Source organism: Piliocolobus tephrosceles, chromosome 11, assembly GCF_002776525.5.
Source record: "Piliocolobus tephrosceles isolate RC106 chromosome 11, ASM277652v3, whole genome shotgun sequence".
In the NCBI taxonomy this organism is placed as follows: Eukaryota; Metazoa; Chordata; class Mammalia; order Primates; family Cercopithecidae; genus Piliocolobus; species Piliocolobus tephrosceles.
The window spans coordinates 29,619,330-29,640,443 of record NC_045444.1 but is presented as its reverse complement, the minus strand read 5'-3'; the positions used below and the strand labels follow the sequence as shown (position 1 = coordinate 29,640,443).

The 21,114-nt window shown below is 36.5% G+C and overlaps 1 protein-coding gene across 11 annotated transcripts in view; it reads left to right on the top strand.

The window, feature by feature from the left end:
- Positions 1-21,114, top strand: part of GTDC1 (glycosyltransferase like domain containing 1) — a 393,529-nt gene that overhangs the window by 324,316 nt on the left and 48,099 nt on the right. For 5 of the 11 annotated variants that reach the window (XM_023217484.2, XM_023217486.2, XM_031936422.1 and 2 more), the window contains exon 7: positions 7,165-7,518. The exons of 2 other annotated variants lie outside the window; for them this stretch is intronic. In XM_023217484.2, coding sequence (XP_023073252.1) covers positions 7,165-7,518 — 354 coding nt within the window. Of the gene's footprint in view, positions 1-2,547; positions 2,716-7,164; positions 7,519-21,114 lie in introns of all 11 variants that reach the window. 4 more of the 11 variants (XM_023217481.2, XM_023217485.2, XM_023217483.2 and 1 more) reach the window with 1 other exon arrangement.

Sequence of the window (21,114 nt, the reverse complement as noted above, 5' to 3'; positions counted from 1 at the left end):
TCAGTCACCAAGCATTGAATACTTAACAACATAGCCTCACAGCCACAGTGGGGCTAGCTGGTGTTCCCCCAGAGCATTTGTGCAGTGTGCATCATGATTGGCTCATCTGTGATTCAAGTTTATTTAAATAATATTCTGCCAGAGTTTTTTACTGAAACCTCCTTCATAGACATGTGCCACCTATTTTATGAATATTAGCTGTTAGCCATTACCAGCAAAGAAGAGCATGCAGCCATACTGCAGCCAACCAGTCAAGGATAAGTGTGTCTTTCTGTTTAATGATGTGGTATCCAAACATCTAGTTTTAAATTGGGATGGGTTTCCTTGCTTTTGATTCCTTTATTTAGTGAAGATAGTGTGACGAGGAATGGGGGTGTATGTGTATGCATGAGAATGCCGTATCAAAATTTTTACTTTTATACTTTATAGGTTATATAAATCTGCTCATCATATAAGTGATATATTGGACACATGTGGGCTAGCATGATTTTTTAATTATCTTTGATATTTGCTTATGTGGCCAGATTCTAAAAATGTTAATTTTATAATTAATTTCCAGCACATTGTTTGGCAACAATGAATAGTTTTTTTTTTGTAAATCACCCAAGGCCTTAGATCGCTGAACTGCCTCAATGTGTCTTCCCAGTTAGTTTTGGAAAAGTTATTTATTTTAATTTCTATTTTCCTTCTCCTCAATTTGGTTTCTATCCAGGAATCTACAGAAATCATTTTGATAAAAACTGTTGATATTTTTTCTGCTGTCATCCATATTAGCCTTGAACCATATTTTCTGTCAGTTTTTCACTGGTTCTCCTGCTTTCTTTTAGACGTCCTTTTGTCTACTGTTCTGTCACATTGGTGTATGGCTTCAAATTTGGCTTTCATCATTTTCCCACGTAAATGTATTTCTCATTCCTTTTGCAATCTCTATTATATTAAATATGCTACTGCCCATCTGGCTGCCCCATGCTTCTCAGACTCTGGCTATGCACCTCCTAGGGCCTGGAGTAGTATTTCCCAGAGTATCCTTTGTTGTCTATTAATTCTTAAGCTGTGTCCTCCAGGGGTGCGTGAGGAGGAGGCGGACAGGTTTCTTACTCCAGTAAGCTTGGAAAACAATGATCACATCCCCATCATGTATTACGTGCTCAATAGGTACTTACTGAATAAACAAAAAGTGTTAATGAATGAACATATTTATAATATACAGTAACATGTACTTTGGGAAGTTTATAGTAAAGAAATGTTTAGCTTTATTTAACTTAGCATTTTCCAAACTTGTTTTCTTACAAAACCATCTCTGGTGCAACATCTCCATGTGTCCCATGGAATCAGTGTTGCACAAAACACACCTGTGAAACACCAGCCTGAGGGATACAACACTGTGGCTCTACTACTCCTCCGTCCCCCAAAGCTGAGCTAGAACGTGAGACACGCTGAGGTTCATCAACTCCCTCTCTCCTTGTCTGCCCCATGAGGGCCAGTTTCCTTATTCCAGTTACTAACACCCTTATATCTCTTCACTGGCTCAAATACGGAATAATCTTTTATCAGTTACACACGCTCTTTCTTTCTCTTTAATCATACACTAATTAATACCATTTTTTTCACCTACTATCTTCCAAATGTGTTTTGAGAAACAAGATGACTAATAATCTCTGTTATATGGACTTTTACCCTTGGGCATTTATTTATGAGGTTCTATAGATTGAACTTACTGTTGTAAGTACTTTTTATTAAAATCTCTCAAAAAGACAGTTGTGAGGAGTGTATTCCACCATAGCGTGCATTTCAGCCATGATATTCTCTTCAGTGGCACATGAATCAACATGAATGTCCCAAGTTGACTTGTTTCATGTTAACCTTACTGCTGCCTTTTGACTACCTCCATGAGTCAACTGCAAGTACTCTAGCCTTTTGACTAGAGCAGAAATAAGCTAAGGTGCCCAGAGCACTTCTTTTGCTTACCATCAATCTTAGTGGCATTTAAAACTGCTCTTAAATCTTGTCTTTTCCTGGCTGATATGAAAAAGGCAAAGGCCTTTGGTTGTTCCTATAGGTCGATCTTAGGTTTGTGTTTGAACATGGGGTCTATGGTAAGGGGTATACATTTAGGTCTAGAAAGTGCTTGTTCCAGCTGTGTCTTTAAACATTGCCCAACATAGTACTGGGGTTTTGTGGCAATGCCTCTGGAGCCATACTGGCAGACAGAGGTGGGGAGGAAAGGAGTTTGAGAGGATGGGCAGCAGGAGAGGGTCTCTGTTTCTGTTTTGCATATTGGCTATTGGTTGGAAAGGAGTTGGGGGTGGAGATCCCATGACTAATAACAGATTGGAAATGATTACGGCAATCAGAATGTTTCTAAAGATAGAAATAGGTTCTGGTGGAGTTTCTAAGAGATTTGGAAACAGGAAGAAGCATTCTGTAAGATGGACAGTAGAATTTCTTTAAGAGAAATGGGGAAATTACTAAATGGGAAACCTGACATATGTGGATCACTGTTTTTCTTCTGACCCTTTCTTTTCTCTCTTTCACTTCTTACCTCAGGACCTTTTCTCTTCTCATTAGCACCTCCACCAGAGTTGGAACTGGGAAAGAGAAAGGAAGTGTTCAGACATGTGCCTATTTGCATAGTCACGTTATTGAGTTAATGCCAGGACAGCACAAACATTCTGTCCAGTTCTATAGAAAAGCCAGTTTCACCCCATCAGTAAGGTATTATTTTCTTTTTTTTATTCGCATAGAACAGTTTATTGCCAGGCTTCTCTTAACTGTACATTATAAATAGTGTCTGATTAAGAATGTTCTGGATGGGTTAATTAGTGTGGTGACTATTATTAAGCAAACTGCTTGTTAGTATTATGCCTATTTGATCTTGGTATTGATGTGAAGTAATTGACCATAGAGCTACATTTAGAAAAGCTGAAATAAAGTTTTTTTGATTTCTATTATGGCAATAAACTGTTTATATTAAACATGTCTATGAAAATATGAGTTTCATGGCACAGAGAATCAGAATAGATTGTGTGGGATGGTGGATGTGGTTGGTTTTGTTTTGTTTATAGAATTATTAATACAGTTGTTCAGCCTAGTTCAAGACTAGGTTTATTGTAACAAAGTAGTACAAAAATGTTTCAGATTCTGCCTTCATTCTTACCGCAGAGTGTATGAAAACTAAAGTGTTTTTAACTTTCCCCAACTAAAGGAAGTATCCTGTTAGATTTGGCTAATTGCCTAAATACTTCTTTTGGTGACAATTACTATAATGAATAGATTATAAGAAAAATATGAAAAGATATTATAAACAAGGAAAACCTAGCTTGTAACTACCTTCTTTCAAGTACCAGATTGTTATCTATATTATTTATTGGTAGGTTGTCCAGTTCTATTATTAAGTTTCCCTAGCTGTAGCATTTCCATAGGGAATTGATTCCATGAGCTAATAAATTACACCGTCCGGGAGTTTTTCTTGAAATTGAGCTTAAATTTTCCCATTCTTAATTTCATCTCATTGCTCCTAGTTACATCCCCTTGTAGGAAGCTAAATAATTATTCTTTTTCCTTGGAGACTCTTATTATGTACCCTTCTGGTTGTCACTTAACCAGGCTATTCATAGTTAGCTCCTTTAATCTGTCCTCATAAATCATTTTTTCCATTGCCTTAATTATTATTATTGCTCTTCTAAACACTCTCTAATTTTCAAACATACACAGTTCTCAGGTGCCCCAGATGACATCAGCATTTGCACAGGGTTCTATCCTGACAGACTTAGTATCTTCCTTCCCTGTGCAACAAGATCCAGAACTAAATGGCATCAGTTCACTGAATCAAATCAACTCTTGCTCATCTTGTCCAATTCAGGATGGTCTAAATGGTGTTTTTTATGTGCCCTAATTGCATTCAAGGTTTATTTTGATTGTTTTCAATTTTGTGAGATTTGTAAACTGTTTTGGTTACTGCCCCTATTTGTATTCTGCATCTTTCCATGTCCCTATTCACTACCACCTATCAAATCAGTCATCTGCAACCTTTCTTGACATGGGATTCTATTCATCCTTGAGAACATTTAGGGAACGTTCTCGCAGGCCTCGCACCTTGCCCACAGCTAAATTCCTTGTCAGTTACCAATTGCTGTTGTTTACAACCCTTTAGCCAATCTCCCATCTCTTTTTATTTGCAATTTTGTTCGCATGCTGGCCAATATAAATGAATTTCATGAGTAAGATGGGTCATGATACTGTTTCCTAAAATGAAGATATGTTGTTTGAATCCCATTGATTTTTTTTTTCTTTTTTTTTCCTTTTTTTTTTTTTTTTTTTTTTTTTTTTGGTGAATCCTTCATAAGCTGAGCTTGTGATTCTGTTGAAATCCTTATTAAGCTTGCCTGGCACTCTTTATCTGACATAAATAAATAGGTTACTTCACTTGCTTTATTGTTTTCCAGATATGTACAGATGTTCCTTCTCTTACCATTTGTTCCATTTCTTTAGGAGAATTGAAGATAGTGTCATAGTCATTCTATTTTTTTACCTTTTCTGGTGATCAATGGCAATTTTTTATTGCTGTGTTTTAGTTTCTAGAATCTCTTTAGTATTTTGAATTTGTTTCAGGAAGAAGTTGATTGGTTCCCACAGTAATTTGGGGCCTGTGCGGTTTGAAACTATAATCTGTAAATACCCAGGTTTCTTTCCATTTTAAATCAAGGACTAAATTTACTATTTTATTAGGGCATATTTAAGGAGTTAGCACCACTCTTTGTGTTTTGTTTTTCTATATACAATCATCTAGTTATTACTTGAGGAGTTCTTATATATTTGTTTGACTTTCCTCAAGGTATTTGAAATTAGAATAGAAATTTAAATATCTTTATGAAACAAACATAGAAGCCCCCAAAACAAGCTTTCTGGTTCTGGAATGTACATAGTGTCCTACAGCGAAAGACTTTGTTTCTAGCTCCTGTGGCTCCTCCGTTGTTTCTTAGTGTTGCCTATCAGCCCTTGCTTTCAGCCCTTTTTAACGCCCTCTTCCTGTCTCCACGGTGACTGTCCTGAGGCCTCAGTGAGTTTCTGAAAGCCCATCTCCACCTTTGTTCACCTCACTGAAATAGATGAACTGACCTAACGCTTTAATGAGACAACTCCTTAGATTCTACACTTGCCACCTAAAGCTGTTTTGGTTTTTCAGCTTCATTTTTCTCTTCTTCCCTCAGCTTTGCAAGAAAGCTAGGTTCACTATCTTTACAAGACCTTGCTTTTCACCCACACCATGATCACACATGTTATAATGTTTTTCTCCTCCCATCTTATAAGATCTTTCTGTTTCTTCAGGATCCTGCTTCCTTCCCTAGCAAGTATTCCTAAGTGAATAACACTATGCCCATGTGCCTCATTTTACTCTACCTACTTTTTTCTCTGCCTCTTTTTTTTTTTGTTGTTGTTGTTGTTGTTGTTGTTGTTGTTGAGACAGTCTTGCTCTGTCACCCAGGCTGGAGTGCAGTGGTGCGATCTTGGCTCACTGCAAACTCCGCCTCCCGTGTTCACGCCATTCTGCTGTCTCAGCCTCCCCAGCAGCTGGGACTACAGGTGCACGCTCCCACGCCCGGCTAGTTTTTTTGTATTTTTAGTGGAGACGGGGTTTCACTGAGTTACCCAGGATGATCTCGATCTCCTCACCTCGTGATCCGCCCACCTCGGCCTCCCAAAGTGCTGGGATTACGGGCATGAGCCGTGGCGCCCGGCCTGCCTCTCTTTCATACACAAACCCTAGCCTCCTGCAGTCTGATTTCTGCCCACACCACTCTTCAAGGTGCACTGTCTTTCAGCCGGAGCAGAGAGTGGCCTGTCGGAGTAGCCAGTGACCTATGACGTAACAAGGCCAAAAGCTTCTTCTTTCTGCTCTGTAGCACCTCTGTAGCGTTTTATGCCCCATTTTACACATTCTTTGAGGGTTCTTGATTCATTTCAGTAATATGATATTACTCTCTTGGATTCTCTTTCTACTCTTTCAGATGTTCCCTTTTGCTTTTTCCATGCTTTTTCTTTTTCACCTACCTCCGAAACCCATTTCTTCCCCTACACAACAATTCAGGGAAGGGGCCAAGTTTCTGGATGGGGCTCAGGAACTCTGAGAAAGCACTTGGTAGCCTGGCCTAGTCTACCCCTCTAGACCTTACATCCAGACCTGCATCCCAGTCTCTTTGGGTTGCATGTTATTTCCTAAGGAGTTGTATTTCTTCACCCCTTTTTCCTTTGGTCACATGTTCTCTGACTCTAGAGCTTCCCTGACTCTGTCTTGCAAAATCCTTTACCTAAAACCTTTAAGCCTTTACTGAGCCCCAAATCAGCATTAATCTCTTCTTCCCCTCCATTTAAAAAAACCGGAATGGCCATTGTATGTATAGTATGTTCCAAGGTAGGTTAGTTGGCTGTTCGTGTGTCTGTCTCTCACTCTGCTCTAAGCACTACTGGTTTGCTTTCCAATAGACGGTGAGCTCCTTGAGGATAGCCCCTCTATCTGTATATGTGGCTTACAGGATTTAAGCTATACTTTTTTAAGGTTTCGTTTTATTTTGATTCTCTATCAATAAGTAACAGATACTGAACTCTGTGTGATAAAGTGTCATGGAAAGATAGGAGAGATGATAATAAAAAAGATATTAAAATATACTTCAGGAAACATTAGCCAAGTCAATTTAATACAAAGTATATTCAGGTGCCCAGGAATACAGAACAGTCATGAGCAGAAATGACCAGTGTTAATCAAGGCAGTTTCAAACATTTTTGTAGGTTAATGAACAAGTATGGCCTGAAAATAAGCACTGGGCCATGTGGTGATTGGAAAACACAAAATGGAAATCCAGAAGGATGAGTGAGGGAAGAGTGATAAACCATCCCTCTAATGTTATGTTTTATGGTATGTGCAGTGCAAGTTTTATAGCCATAGAAACTCTTTGGAAACCATTCAAAGACAGCCCAGTCCAATTTCAAACTTTTGAACTTCTCTTAGTGGCTACTACTTTTTGCACTTTTTTCTGGAATTTTTGTATAACATCTTTATTTTTTCTCAGTTTTATATATAATCATTATGTCCTTACAGGAAGGTAAAGGACAAATTTTACATATTTTCTGCCACTAAAAGTATGTTGCATTCTTTTTTTGTAACAGATTCATGCCCAAGCACAAAACAACCCATTTAAAGAAGATGCTCAGCCTTAAAGGAAATGGCGGTACGGTTCTATCCATGGCCCTTCCTTTTCAGCCGGAGCAGAGAGATTCGGAGGGTTTATTGAAGAATTCTAATTCAGAGTGTGATGCACACTGTGGCCTTGATACTGCACGACGAGAATACTTGGGTAACTCATTAAGACAGGAGTCAGACTTGAAAAAGTCCACCTCGCCAGAGAATTCAAGCTCTCATTTTGGTGAAAATAAACAAAATCTGACTGTTAATCCCTGTGCCACTTTGGGTGGAGTTGCTAATCAGCAAAGACTGCTGCACATTGTCTGGCCTCACAGGTGGTAAGTCAAGGCATGCCAATTTAGTAAGAGTTGTAGAACTGGTAAAAGAAAATATATTCTGTTGATTGACATAATAATTTACTGTCCTTATTGCTTTAGAAAAAGATTATTTTAATGTGGTGATATTACTCATGATCTGCCAAGGTGATACTACTAAATATCTTCACATTAATGGTCATGCGCTTAGATTAAATTTGAATTACAGATAACGATTTGCAGTGATCTACTCAACTAACAGTAGTGGGTAGGCACTTCTAGCATATCAAGTCTTGTTCAAAAAGTTTCAAAATATAAGAATCAGATTCCATTTTATGCACACGCACACACACAGTTGTCACAAAACTCTTTCATGTATATACACTGATAAAGCAATACTAACATTAAAGCTAGAATAATTTCCATTATTTACTACTTTGGCCAGTTTCAACGGGGTGGCTTCATTTTACTTGTCATAATATGTATATCAGTACATTTGAAACCATTCCCTTCACTCAGATGCCTCTGTATTGTGCTAAGCAAAATACTTTCTAGCCGAGTCTTTTCCAAACAGAGGAAAATCAACTGCAGCATGTAATCTCACCAAATATAAACTCAAACTTAACCCTGGCTCCTATAAATTAGGATTTAAAGAGGTAAAATGTCCTGATAATCTTCTGGTATTAGGCATGAACATTTTAATCTAGTTTTTATTCCTCCCAGTTAGTTTAATCTGCATGTGGCCTGATTAGAGTTCACTTCCCCCACAGATTATGGTCTCTTTATTGCAGAGATGCTAGGCTGATCATTAGGTCCGATTTTCTGAGAGCAACCGTTTGCAGGTAAAGTAATAAGCATACCACACCGGCCGGGCAAAGCGCCTTTGCCGAGGATTTGCCTTCCAGCACATTAAAACTCTAGAAGCTCTCCCAGCTGATCTGCAGCATCTGGTACCTAAAGGGATTTTCATCTTTGATTCTAAATGTATGAACGTAAAATGTAGGGATTGAAAGTTGATGTGTAATGTGTTTTTGAATTTGTTTGTGCAACTTCACACTTCCAGCATAGCCTTTCTAAGGTAGTAACAGGTATATTTAAATCATATTTTACTTCGATTGTGACAGAGTTCAATATTCTTTGATGTGATTTTAAAATGCAGTGGGTCTAGATGAGATTAACCTGTTTCAAGGTAAAATAGATGTCATCATTTACTCCCTTTTGAAAAGCTTTTTCTTTTATTGCATTAACCTTTGGTTGTCTCTGAAGTACTCTTTATTGCAAGAAAATCAGTTCTAAAAGTTGGTTCCAGGTTATCATGAAAATGTTAAATTAAGTAATTTCTAGTCTGCTTTTACAAAACAGCAATATGGAGGGCAGAGTGAAAACCATGTTATTCAATACTTTGCACAAAATAAGACAGAGCTATGTTAATAAAATTAACAATACTAAATTGAATAATTCCCTCTCTTCCTTTGTATATTTTTGCTTTAATTTAATTTAATTGCCTAAAGTTAGTTGCTTAAAGAGATGCAGCATTATGTTTGTGCACATTCTTATTGTTAAAGCTAAATTATTTTTAATTTGGAGAAGAGGGAAAAAAAGCCGCATCAGCAAGAGTAAATGCCAAAATATAAAAGTAACACATTCATCCTTACGGGTAATATAGTAGAACATTGGAAACTTGGAGGTTGCCAGACACATAGCTAACATTAGGGCTAATTTTGAAAATCTAGCGTGCAGTCAATTTTACTGATGCCTGGGGACATACAAGGTAGAAGCTGACAAGAGAACTAATTTTGTTTGGGTTATTTACTGCTATGCATCATCCGCAGGTTCCCGCCTGACACACAGCTATATGAAGGGGGATATTATCACACACTAAAAATTTATGTTGACATTCGATATTTGTTCAATATGTCAGCAGTATTACTTTCATAATCAAAAGAGTAAGAAAAAGAGAAAAGAAAAGCACTTTATGCTCATATAGATATATCTTTTTAATAACAGTCTATAAGGTTAATATAGTTTACCTTTGAGAGTATACAATGAAAACAAGCAGGGTTAGGAGGGGAAATGACAGAAAGCATCAACCCGAGCTGTTTGTTTGCCATTACCTAAGCGAGCCATGTCAGCTCTCTGGCCCGCGTCTGATAGCTATTTGTTGTACAGAGAGCACAGCATAAAAAAAATATCAAACTCTTAATACTATTGTGTGCCCATAACCATCTGTCACTGCTAGCCTGGAGATGAGAGGAAGATTACGAGGAATAAACACTGAGCCGCCGAGCATTGGTAAAGCCTTCGGGCAAAAAACTCTTGTGGGGACATCAAAGACATTCTAATTCCGAGGCAGTCAAGGATTACAGTGTGTAACCTGTGCTGACAACAGATAAATGACTGGCAATATTGTGCCAGAGCTGTTGGGTCCTGCATGGAGTACTGATGATGATGATGATGATGTTATCTTGCAGAATGGACTCTGCTGGGATAATTTTATGATAAAACACTTTTTTCAAATGCCACTGGGTCTAGGCAGACATTTACTAGCTACAGGGGTAGCAATCAGTTTCTTCAAAATTTACTGTTCTAAGCCCATTAGAGTTCCATCGCAGCAAGACTCTTCAATGAAAATCTAAAACGCCTATATTTTCGTTAGGAGAATTTATGCAAATGTTGTGAGCTGAACTCCTACCCTTTAGTGGTAGATGCTTTATCATCTGATTTATGTAAATTTGCTCATAAAAATACAGTTTATTTTTAATTGGTGAATATGAATTAGAAAATTAAGATTCTGGTTCAGCATTCATCAAACATCCCCAGTTACAAGCACACATTTCTTTAGACCCCTGATCATATGGGTGGAAATCATATAATTGACCAGTCAATATGAATGGTATTCAGAAGGAAACTATGGTTTCTACTACAAATGACCAGGGATGTGTTTCTTATTCATCCCCCTTAGTTTGAGCCTCCCCCATCCTTGTACTTCACATATTCTTGTCAGTATTTTGAGCTGCCTTAACTCCCTGCTTGAAAAGGGGGGTTTTCTTTACAGTAGCCTGCAGGAAGCTCTTTAGAAGCAGGAAGTCTGTTGCATTTTCACCTTGGCCATGTATCTTTACCAGAGAAAATGCATTGATGATTGTTTCCATGTAAACCTAAAGGAGGAAGGAACACTGGAGAGGGCAGTTGGATTCTTAGATCTTGTCATTACCTTGCCTAACGAAAGAAAAATAAAACCCTCCTCTTTATCATAAAAAAATATGCCCATGAAATCATGCAGTTGCAGTAGCCAACTCTAAAAATGAAGTGATGCTGACCTCATTGTGTTAGTTCCACACTGGGATCATGAATGGTCTAAAATATAGTGTCAGCCTCTAACATATCTCATACTAAGTCAACCAAATGTAGAGCCTACTTGCTAGAATATGTATCAAAATCAAAAGTGACATTTTCTAGAAGACACATTCTGGCTTTAAATCTGTGTTAAAATGTCTGTGCATGAGAACAGGCCCTTAAATGCAATGCTTGCCCCTCTCCTCATTCTTTCTCAAACTGAGCTTGTCAAGGATTATAGTGTACAACATCTGCTGACAGTAGATAAATAACTGACAGTATTTTAGCAGAGTTGCTGGGTTCTCTGCAGAGTAATTTGTTTTCTCCTTTCTACCCAGTCCTTAATGTTTTGTTATAAACATCTATAGCAAGGCATGGTTAATAGAAGTGACTTATAGAGAAAGACCTGTAAAAAACAGGCTGCAATTGGCACTGCTTTTTTTTTTTTTTTTTTAACTATTTTCTTTCCAAATATTATACAAATATTGTAATATTAATCCACGTTCCAGCCTTTAAGCATTCTCTAATAATAATTATGATGGGCATAAAAGACACACTGCTGGAAGGACCAAAAAAAAACAAGTTTAGACTATATTGAAGGATCACTCTCTCAAGGCCACAGGTCTCAAACTCTTTGGTCTCAAGACCCCTACATACTCTTAAAAATTACTGGGATACCAAAGAGCTCTTGTTTGTTGGGATTATACCTATCAACATTTACTGTATTAGAAATTAAAACTGAGGAAAAAGTTTTAAAATCTACATTAGAGTGTTTTAAAATAGCAATAAAGAACCAAATATATGTTAACATAAATAATGTGTTTTTATGAAAATTAACTGTATTTTCCAAAAAAAAAAAAATCAGTGAGAAGAGCAACATTACATTTTTAAAAATCTATGTCTGTCTAAATAGAAGATATTTGGATTCTTATAACTGCTTAAGTGTTTAATTTGTTGCAATATCTTCTTTTGGTAGAAGTTTATGAAGAAATTCTGCCTCACAAAGAAATATAGCTGGAAAAGTTGAGTGTTTAATGATTTCTTCAGATTACTGTAGATATTCTTCTTTGATACTATACCAAAACTTGACAAGTAGGAGTTCCTTAAAGGTTTGCTGCAATATGGAGTATGAAATCACATAAATGATTTCTTCATGCTCCATTGCATGCAGTTTGAATGGATTTTGTAGCATCATGCATTGGTTATTTGGGAAATATAGGTTCACCAAATTGAAGATCTTCTAAATGTTGACACAATTCATTATACAATTTCAAAAAATCATATTTGTTAATATCAGCATTGATCTCTTAAAGAGACATTTTTGAGTAATGGGAAGCTGTCAAGCTAAGAGTGTGAGTGCAATTTTTTCAAAATTCTAATGTTCCCTTAAAGGTTAAATTTATCATTGCAACAAGTATTATCACTTGTTTTTCCTTGAGTGACAAGTTCACACGGTTCATGTTTGAGAAAATGTCTGCCAAATAGCAAAGTCTGATTAACTGTGGTTTGTCTATCAGTTGTTCTTTGAAATAAAGTCACTGTTTCATGAAAAGACAACTAGTTTAGCTCACAACTCAAACAAGCATGCAAATACTTTTCCTCAGGACAGCTATTGTATCTTGGTATGCATGTGTATTCCTCATTTTATTACATAGAATATTAAAAAATATCAAGGGGATGAACTTTAATAAAATTAATAAATTTTACTGCTTCTTCAAGGACATGCTTAAGTAAAACAGACTTATTTGTGCCATTGCCTTGAATTGTGCTAAGACACCAGCAGCTTTATTCACCAGTGTTTTTCACTATGAGGGCCTATGTCAACACAGAGAAAAAGGCAAATTACATCTTTAGTATCCTTATGAAAATGATTTTACTTTGCAGCCTCCTTGAAAAAGTCTTGAATACACCCAAGAATTCAGGCTACCCTTTGAAAACCACTGTCAAATGGAATCGATGTGATGTATGTAAATATGGCTGCCACCAGCCATTGGAATTGCCTAATTTTTTGTTCTCATAGACTAAATTTTTTTTCCCTGAATATTAACATATTGTATTTTTTTTGGTTTAAAACTTGACAGTGAACAAGGGTTTATCTTATAAAAGTCAACTCTCTCAGACCAAACACAATTTGCCTCAATGTGGGCTAAGTAGCTAGGAAACCCTAGGATACAGATCTATGATACAAGAAATTCTGCTCAGATCATTAAACCTCTGTGATTGGCCCATAATTGGATGCATTCTTGTTAATAAAAATAAGAAGTGGGCCATGAGGCATGTTAAAAAGTTTGAAATTATTAGAGGAGCCATAGTTATAAGTTCTACCATGAGCTCATCACTTGGGATATAGGGAAATTATCAAAGCTCTTCGCTTAAAGTAGAATGACTTTTTATGAGCTATATGGTATTTGCAGCATTTTCCATAAAATAATGATAAATCAATTTGTGCAAAGTTGATATAAAAAGTGTGAATTCAGAAAGGACAAAGTCCAGTCATTGAGAATGAAAAACAGTTTTGAAACGAACTTAGATTAGTCGCTGAAGTAAAACATGTACCATAATATTGAATGACTTTGACATCTATATTTTTAGAAACTTTGGCAATTTCTAACACAATATATGATTGATATAAAATGGAAAATTATGCTTTATTACTTGGTACTAAAATAAATTGCTCTGTTTCACTCTTTGACTCTCTGAGGTTTAAAAATATAACTTCAAAAACAAAATAAATGACTAGTCTTCTGAAAGGATGTGTTTTGGATGATTGAATGATATGCTTTTCAGGCCGGAATAAACTTACCTTGGTTTTCTCATTGCTGAAATAACTTAGGAAAAGTATGGTGATTAGGCCATCTTAAATCTTTTAGGCTTTTCTGGTCATTACCTTGTAATAGAATACTTTGAGAAGGACAGAGGATAATGTGGGGTGGAGAATACTTTTGGAAATCAGTCTTCAGGTACCATGCTAGGCTGTGAACAGAAGGGCAAAGTGCTAATTTTTGGACACTAATGTTCTTTGTTCTATTTCAATGTTATGTGTAAATCTGTTTTTCTAAGATAAGAATGATCCTCACAGAATAATGGTTCCGGAAAAGATGTTCACATGCTCTGGCTCTCTGCTTTTCAGCACACTCCACCAAAACTTCCTCATACCTGTGAGAATCCATCTTACGTGTTCTGATCTCTAAAAAAGATGATTTCATAGATGTTTTCCAGTAGTATTATTCATTTTCACAGTTAAGTAACCCTTGATGTAAGGAATATTTGCTTTATAACTATTTTAAGTAGCTAGTTGTCAGATTGACTAAGAATAATGACCAATAGCTCTTCGAAAGGGATCATCCAGCCAGTTCTGTGTTTTGCCATCAATTAGACAGTCAAAGCTCACGTGAAATAATAAGGTTCTAATTATTTATAGTCATTCTCAATTTGGTGATAAGTTTTCTTTAGTTACCTTTCTCATGCCTAGAGTGTTTTGGGGAATTTATTGGTTAGTTTGTTTGTTTGGTTTTTATCTTTAAAGAATTTTGTCTTTAAAGAGAATGAACTCTGGCATTTAAAAAACAAAAAGCTCTCTAAAGAATTTTACTAGAATTTTTGGGAAAAATTATAATCAAATATCTGGCTAAAATTACCGTGTTGCTATATGACTTACAGTTTTATTTTATCCTCTAACATAGCACTATTAGATTAATCTATGGGAATCTATTTCAGGATTTTGAATTAGTGGTAAGAAAATAGATACTAAGAAATCCATGGCCAAAGAAAGAGCCTCACCAGAATCCCATTTATAATTTCCAAAATCCCATATTTGGTGCCTTGCTGACTATTTTCCAAATCATTTAACATATGGAAAATAAATACAGATTCAACATTTAGTTTCTCATTGCCTCTTGGATTGTTTTTAACATTTTAACACACCATGTCAGCATAAGGACAGTCACTATCTTGGTATTGTTATAATACCAATAGCAGTCACTATCTTGGTATTGCTATAGTAGAATATCATAAACGAAAACTCTTGTACCGTTTTCCTGCCCAACAAGGTTAAAAAGTTCACTAAGCATGATTCATTTTGTAAACATAGTAATTGTTGCAAAAGACACTGTTTCATTATGGTGTGCTTATGACAGTCATCTTCAACTGCTTAAGACCCACATTTGCCTAAGGATCCTCTGTCACCATTCTTTTGATCAAATTCTTACACCAGACTTCACTTAACATCATAGTCAGGGGTGGGTGAGTTGGGAAGTACATAGCTAGATGATATGGATGGATGGATGGATGGATGGATGGATGGATGGATGGATGGACAGATAGGTGGACAGGTGGATTGACAGATAGATCATCTGTTTCTTTGCTATATATTTTTATGTTATATACATGATTGTGTGTGAATTTAAATATATTTCTCCTTTCCGGTCACTAAGACTTTTTCCACTCCGTCCCAGTAGACGTAACTTCTCTTTAATTAGCCTACTTTTTCTACTTTTTTTTTTTTGAGACTAATATTCCTCCTGTTTCTCTTAATGTGTGGTGTTACCTGCCTTTCCATGATGGTAGTCATCATTATATTTCTCTAGTGATGCCTTGTAATCCTCTGCCTTCCACAGACATCTTCCCTGATTTAAATTCCAGTGATGTGTTAATCCCCCTGACTGTGAATGTCCACGCACCAAAGGCACTATGCAGTCCAGTGTACCACATAAACATGTAACAGAACTTTGCACTTTCCACATTCCTCCTAGCCCTACTCATTTCATGTTTTTAATAGTGGCATTTGTTTTAGGTTCTAAAGTTTTTCAAGATAGAGACAGAAACCTTTTTTTTGTTTAGGGGGAGTTTTTTCCATGGCATCTAACCAGAGTGCCTGGCAATTAGGGGTACTTAGTCAATGTTACTTAATGTTAATGAATTATAGGGTGACTGTTTGGTGATTGATAATCACCCGCTCAGTAAGTCCAGTTGAGGTTCTGTCTCTCTTTCTGGGAAGAATTCAGTTTATCAAATGACACATAGACACGGTCATGTGATCAGCATTGCTTTTACAAAGCCTATGGTTTCTTGGTTTGTTTTCTTTTATGAAATGCCTTTATAGGCATTGCAAATACAAATCCTTCAAGATTTTGTTAAAATAGAATAATGCATTTTAACAGAAGAATAGTAATGTTTTGGAGGAAAAGCTCAAACTGGTTAAAACCAAAGTAATTTCTAAGTTATTATGGAACAATAAATCCAGAAGTGAAGATCCCTGTAGATTATTTTTTAACCTACCCTCCACCATAATCCAGATGTTAAGTCATTTTGAAACAATCCATTGAAATCGCTTTTTAAACTCTTATGTGAAATCCTAAGTGAATGAGCTCCAATAGCTTTTCTAGATTACCCAGGAAGGTTTTCATTTATTTATTTATTTTTTACTCAGTTAATCATACCAAAAAATTCCAAGGTAGCGCAGCAATAACTATTACAAATTATGTAAGCTTCCCCCACCCCCATCATCTTTATTGGCTATGCAACTAATTAGCTATTTCAGCATTATTTGGCCTAGCATCATTTGTTGGTTAAACAAAAGAACGTGAAAATTAGAAACAGAGAAATGAAATGTTTAAGGTTTGTTCTTACTAAGATGTATACTCATAGTCCCTATGTCCTGTTGAAGGAAATAATTTATCATGATCTTCGTCAAAAGCATTTCTCTCTTTGCTGTCCTTTTGTATTAATTTAGATATGTTTCTGAGATGAGAATTGATGTTACTTCTAATTATGGTTACATGTAGTTAATTTCCTTCTTTTTTCTTAAGCTTGGTGTGAAAGGCAGTTTCCTCTAAAAGAGGCGGTGGGGAGCTGGTTACAGGGAGGGAAGAATACTGATAGAGCTGATCTTCCTGTTGCCTTAGCAACAGATTTATTTATTAGGGGTTGAAATGACATGAGTTAATATACCGCATACCTGCTGACCGGCTGACTCCCCTATTTCAGCTGCAGTTGACAATTAAGTCCTGGACAGCTACAGCCAGGGGTTAATGTTCCTCATTAGGAGAACTAGGTCATTACTGGGAAATCAAGGCACTTAAGGCAGCATGGGTAAAATACAAAATTCAGCATCTAGATGAGTGAGGCTTTTTTATGTTAATTAACCTTATTTTCCTAGGTTTAAAAAAATCTTATATGCACATGACAGTGGATCAATTAATTGAAAAAAGAGCTGGTTTACTTTACTCTCTGAGTTGTCTTCATTTTCTTTGCAAGGATTTCATTATTTTATGGAAAATTCTTATGTCTATATGATGAGTAAAAAGGGTATTAAAATTAAGAAGGGAATCATCATGGAAATCAGCTTTACCACAAGGGAATGAGCAAATAAAAGCCTTGGAAATGAAAATAAATAAGCTTTGCTAATACCTCACCTAAGGAGCAGAATATAAGCCCATCAGAGCTGAGAGACATTTAGAGGTACTTCTTTGCTTCTTTATTAAGCAGTTACATAGTTATTTGACCTTCAGAAACTGAAACTTTGGAAAAGTGATTCCAAGTGATTTGTAAACATTCTATTTGCAGAAAGCTGTATAGCAGTTTAACAAACAATAACTTTCCAGTTCATAATTGGCTTTTAAAAATACCAATAAAATTAGATACATTCGTTGAAAGTTTTTATTAAAATGTCTGAGTGGGTGCTTTTTTTCACTTGATAAGTTCATAAATAATGTATCAAGCCCCTTCTGAAAGCTTTGTTACTTCTTTAAAGAGCCTTTATGTTGAAAGGGGGGTATTTACAGAGTAGAAAAAGATTTATTCCCCAGAATCCTGTTTTATCTTCATTACTGTACTGCCTCCATTGAAACCACTTCTTACCAGTTTTTTCACTTGTGGTAACTTTGTAAACATGAACAAAAGCAAAAAGGTGCTCTTACCATCTTCATCCCCTAAAATACTATGTCTCTTCAACTGAAAAACTAAATCATGAAAATTTTCCTCCCTCCACCCACATGCTATATAAACTGTTCTTATTCATGTAAAATTAATCGATTGACCCCAGAGACTTAGTATGGAACTCTTGACGTTTTTTTCCCCACCAAAAGAAATGTGCAATTCTCCTTTAACCAATTTGCTCTCTGTGGTTCGGTGTATATGTTTGCAACCCCCAAAATTCATTGTCCTGTTATATAAGGGAAACCAGGCCCTCTGATACTTCTTTAGAAAATGCAACTCTAGGCCAGGCACGGTGGCTCAAGCCTGTAATCCCAGCACTTTGGGAGGCCAAGACAGGCGGATCACGAGGTCAGGAGATCGAGACCATCCTGGCTAACACGGTGAAACCGCATCTCTACTAAAAAATACAAAAAACTAGCCGGGCGTGGTGGCGGCACCTGTAGTCCCAGCTACTTGGGAGGCTGAGGCAGGAGAATGGCGTAAACCCCGGAGGCGGAGCTTGCAGTGAGCTGAGATCCGGCCACTGCACTCCAGCCTGGGCCACAGAGCGAGACTCCGTCTCAAAAAAAAAAAAAAAGAAAAGAAAATGCAACTCTAGTAAACCTCTGTTAGTATCGTGTATATTGCAACTTATCCTCAGACTTGGCAGAAAATTACTGTATTAGGTGGCACCACTCACCTTCTTAGAGAAGCATTTGTTTCCAGTCTAAAATTAGACATGAGCCTTATGCAACTGCCCCTCTTCACCTACCATAGTCAATTCTTGATTTTAACAAGAACACTTTTAATGGAGAAATTGTTTCCCCAATTTGAGAATCGTTGCCCAAGAGCCAGAGTCCTAGCATGAGGAGCTATGGAAGAAACTGTTAGCTATCCCCCAAATTTCTCTCTTTTTCTTGGGAATACAGACCACATTTTCCAGCCACTATTGCCGTTTACTTGGGGTGGCTGCATGACTGGTTCTTAGCCAATAAATGTAATAGAAAAAGTGATGTGGGCCACTTCCAGGCCTGCCCCATAAAAATTTATCACCCACTTTCTCCCATGTTTTTTCTCCCTCCTCGCTGGACAGACATAGAAAAGCACTTGTTAAAGATGACAGTGTCTCCTTTGGCTTGGAACCTTAAACAGCTACGTGGAAGACGACTGCCCTTCTGATCTAGGGCACCTGCCTAGTACTCTTACATGAGCCTTTTACATTTTGTTAATCCATTTAATGCAGTGAAACTACCTTAGTAGATGTGGAAAGCTGCTATTATAATCCAGACAATATAGTGGTGGTTTGGGGTAGTAGCAGTGGCGATCATAAGTGTTCAGGATATATTTTGAATATTTTGGCCTGAGTAAGTGGATAAATGAAGGTGCCATTTACTGAGATGGAGAACACTTGGGGAGATCGATTTTTAAAGTTTGCATTTGGACATATTGTTAGAGATGTTTTAGACACACGTGGAGATTTCAAGTTGGAAGCTGATACTCAAGTCTGTTATTCAGATGAGCAGTCAACACTAAAGATAGAAATTTGGGAGTAATCAGCGTAGATGTGTACAATTCCTTTAAAACAGGTTTAAAATATATGTTAAGCTTCCTGATTTTAAACATTATATTTCTACTAATTCTGTAGGCAGCAGTTATAGCCTAGTTATAGTTATAGCATGGTAGGTTCTGAGTCTCTATGTAAGTCCTGTCTGTCACAGTTACCAGCCTTGTGCCTTCAGTCAAGTTATCTTCTCTCTAACTTCAGTTTTCTTCTTTATAAGATGGGAATAATGTTAACTACATTACAGAATTGTTCTGAGGATTAAAGAAGATGATATATGTAATTGCGTTAGCACAGTTCCTGGCACAGAGTAAGCACTTACTAAACATTAGCTATTCTTAGTAGTAAATAATATAGAGTACTTCATTAGCTCACATGGGACTCTCACTTATGCCCACTATCTCTTATTGGTTAAAATCAATTTTTTCTTAACTCTCCTAGAAAAAAAGAAAAGAAATAACTAAATAAAGTCATCTTTTTTCATCTTCATTTTCAGCCTACCCAAAACAAGTACATACTGTACAGAAAAATGGAATTAAGCTACAGAGCAAACACTTCTAAGGAGCAGCATCTGCCTTGTAAATGAAGTCTATAAAAGGCTACCAAATGTCCCTTCACATTTTTATGATTGTTAGTTAGAGTATTACTAAACCTGGATGGAATTTTTTTGAGGCTCTTACATCAAGCACCCACACTGTAAATATCACAAATTATTTCCGTTTTTAACAAGATGGCTGCTGTGAGCCTTCGCTGAAGATTTTAGCAGGAATGATATAGTTTTAAAGATATGCTTTGATAAAAAGCATTTTCTGCCTGTATAATTGTCATATTTTTAAGCACATTACTGTTTTTAAAACAGCTTTAATGGGGTATAATTTGTATGTCAAAAAATTTACCCATTTTAAATATACAATTCAGTGATTTTTAGTAAATTTACAGAGTTGCACAACTATCCCACAGTCCAGTTTTAGAACATTTCCATCACCTTAGAAGGAATCCTCCTGCCCCATTAGGGTCAAACCCTGTTTTCACCCCTGACCCAGGAAACCACTAATCTACTTCCTCTCACTATAGATTTGCCTTTTCTGAATATTCATGTAAATTGATTCATACAATATGTGGTCTTTTGCGTCTGGTTTCTATCACTTAGTGTTTTTGAGGATCATCCATGTTGTAGCACGTATCAGTAGTCCTTTCCTTTCTAATGCTGAATAATATTCCATTATATGGGTATAACACCTATTGCTTATTCATTTGTCATATGATGGACATTTGGATTGTTTTCACTGTTTTAGCTCTTAAGAATAATGCTCTTGGTACATTTGCATAGAAGTTTTTATGTGGATGTATGTTTTCACTTTGAGGGGTTGGATACCTAGCAGTGGAATCATTGAGTTATCTGATAAATGTATGTTTAAGTTCTTTAAAAACAGGCAGATCACATTTGAAATACCTAGTAATTTTTTCTTAGATTCATTCATTCATTTAAAAATGTTTATTAAACCACTTCTAAAGCCAGACACCATACTGTGTACTAGATATAGTCAACTCTTGATTATCCAGCATAATAAAAATTAAATGTAGTCTGGATATTTAAAGTCTCCTTGTTATCCATAAACCTAATATAGAGTGTTTTTTCAAGTGTCTTCAGCATAAAAAGTCAATCTGAATGGGCCTATTATCCCAAACAAGTATTGAATGGCTGTATGTTAGGGAGCTACCAGAAATTCAAAGATGAAGGGTATAACCTTTAGGAGCCCAAAGTACAGGAAGAGAGACGGGTGTATGGCCTCCATATACTTCCAGTG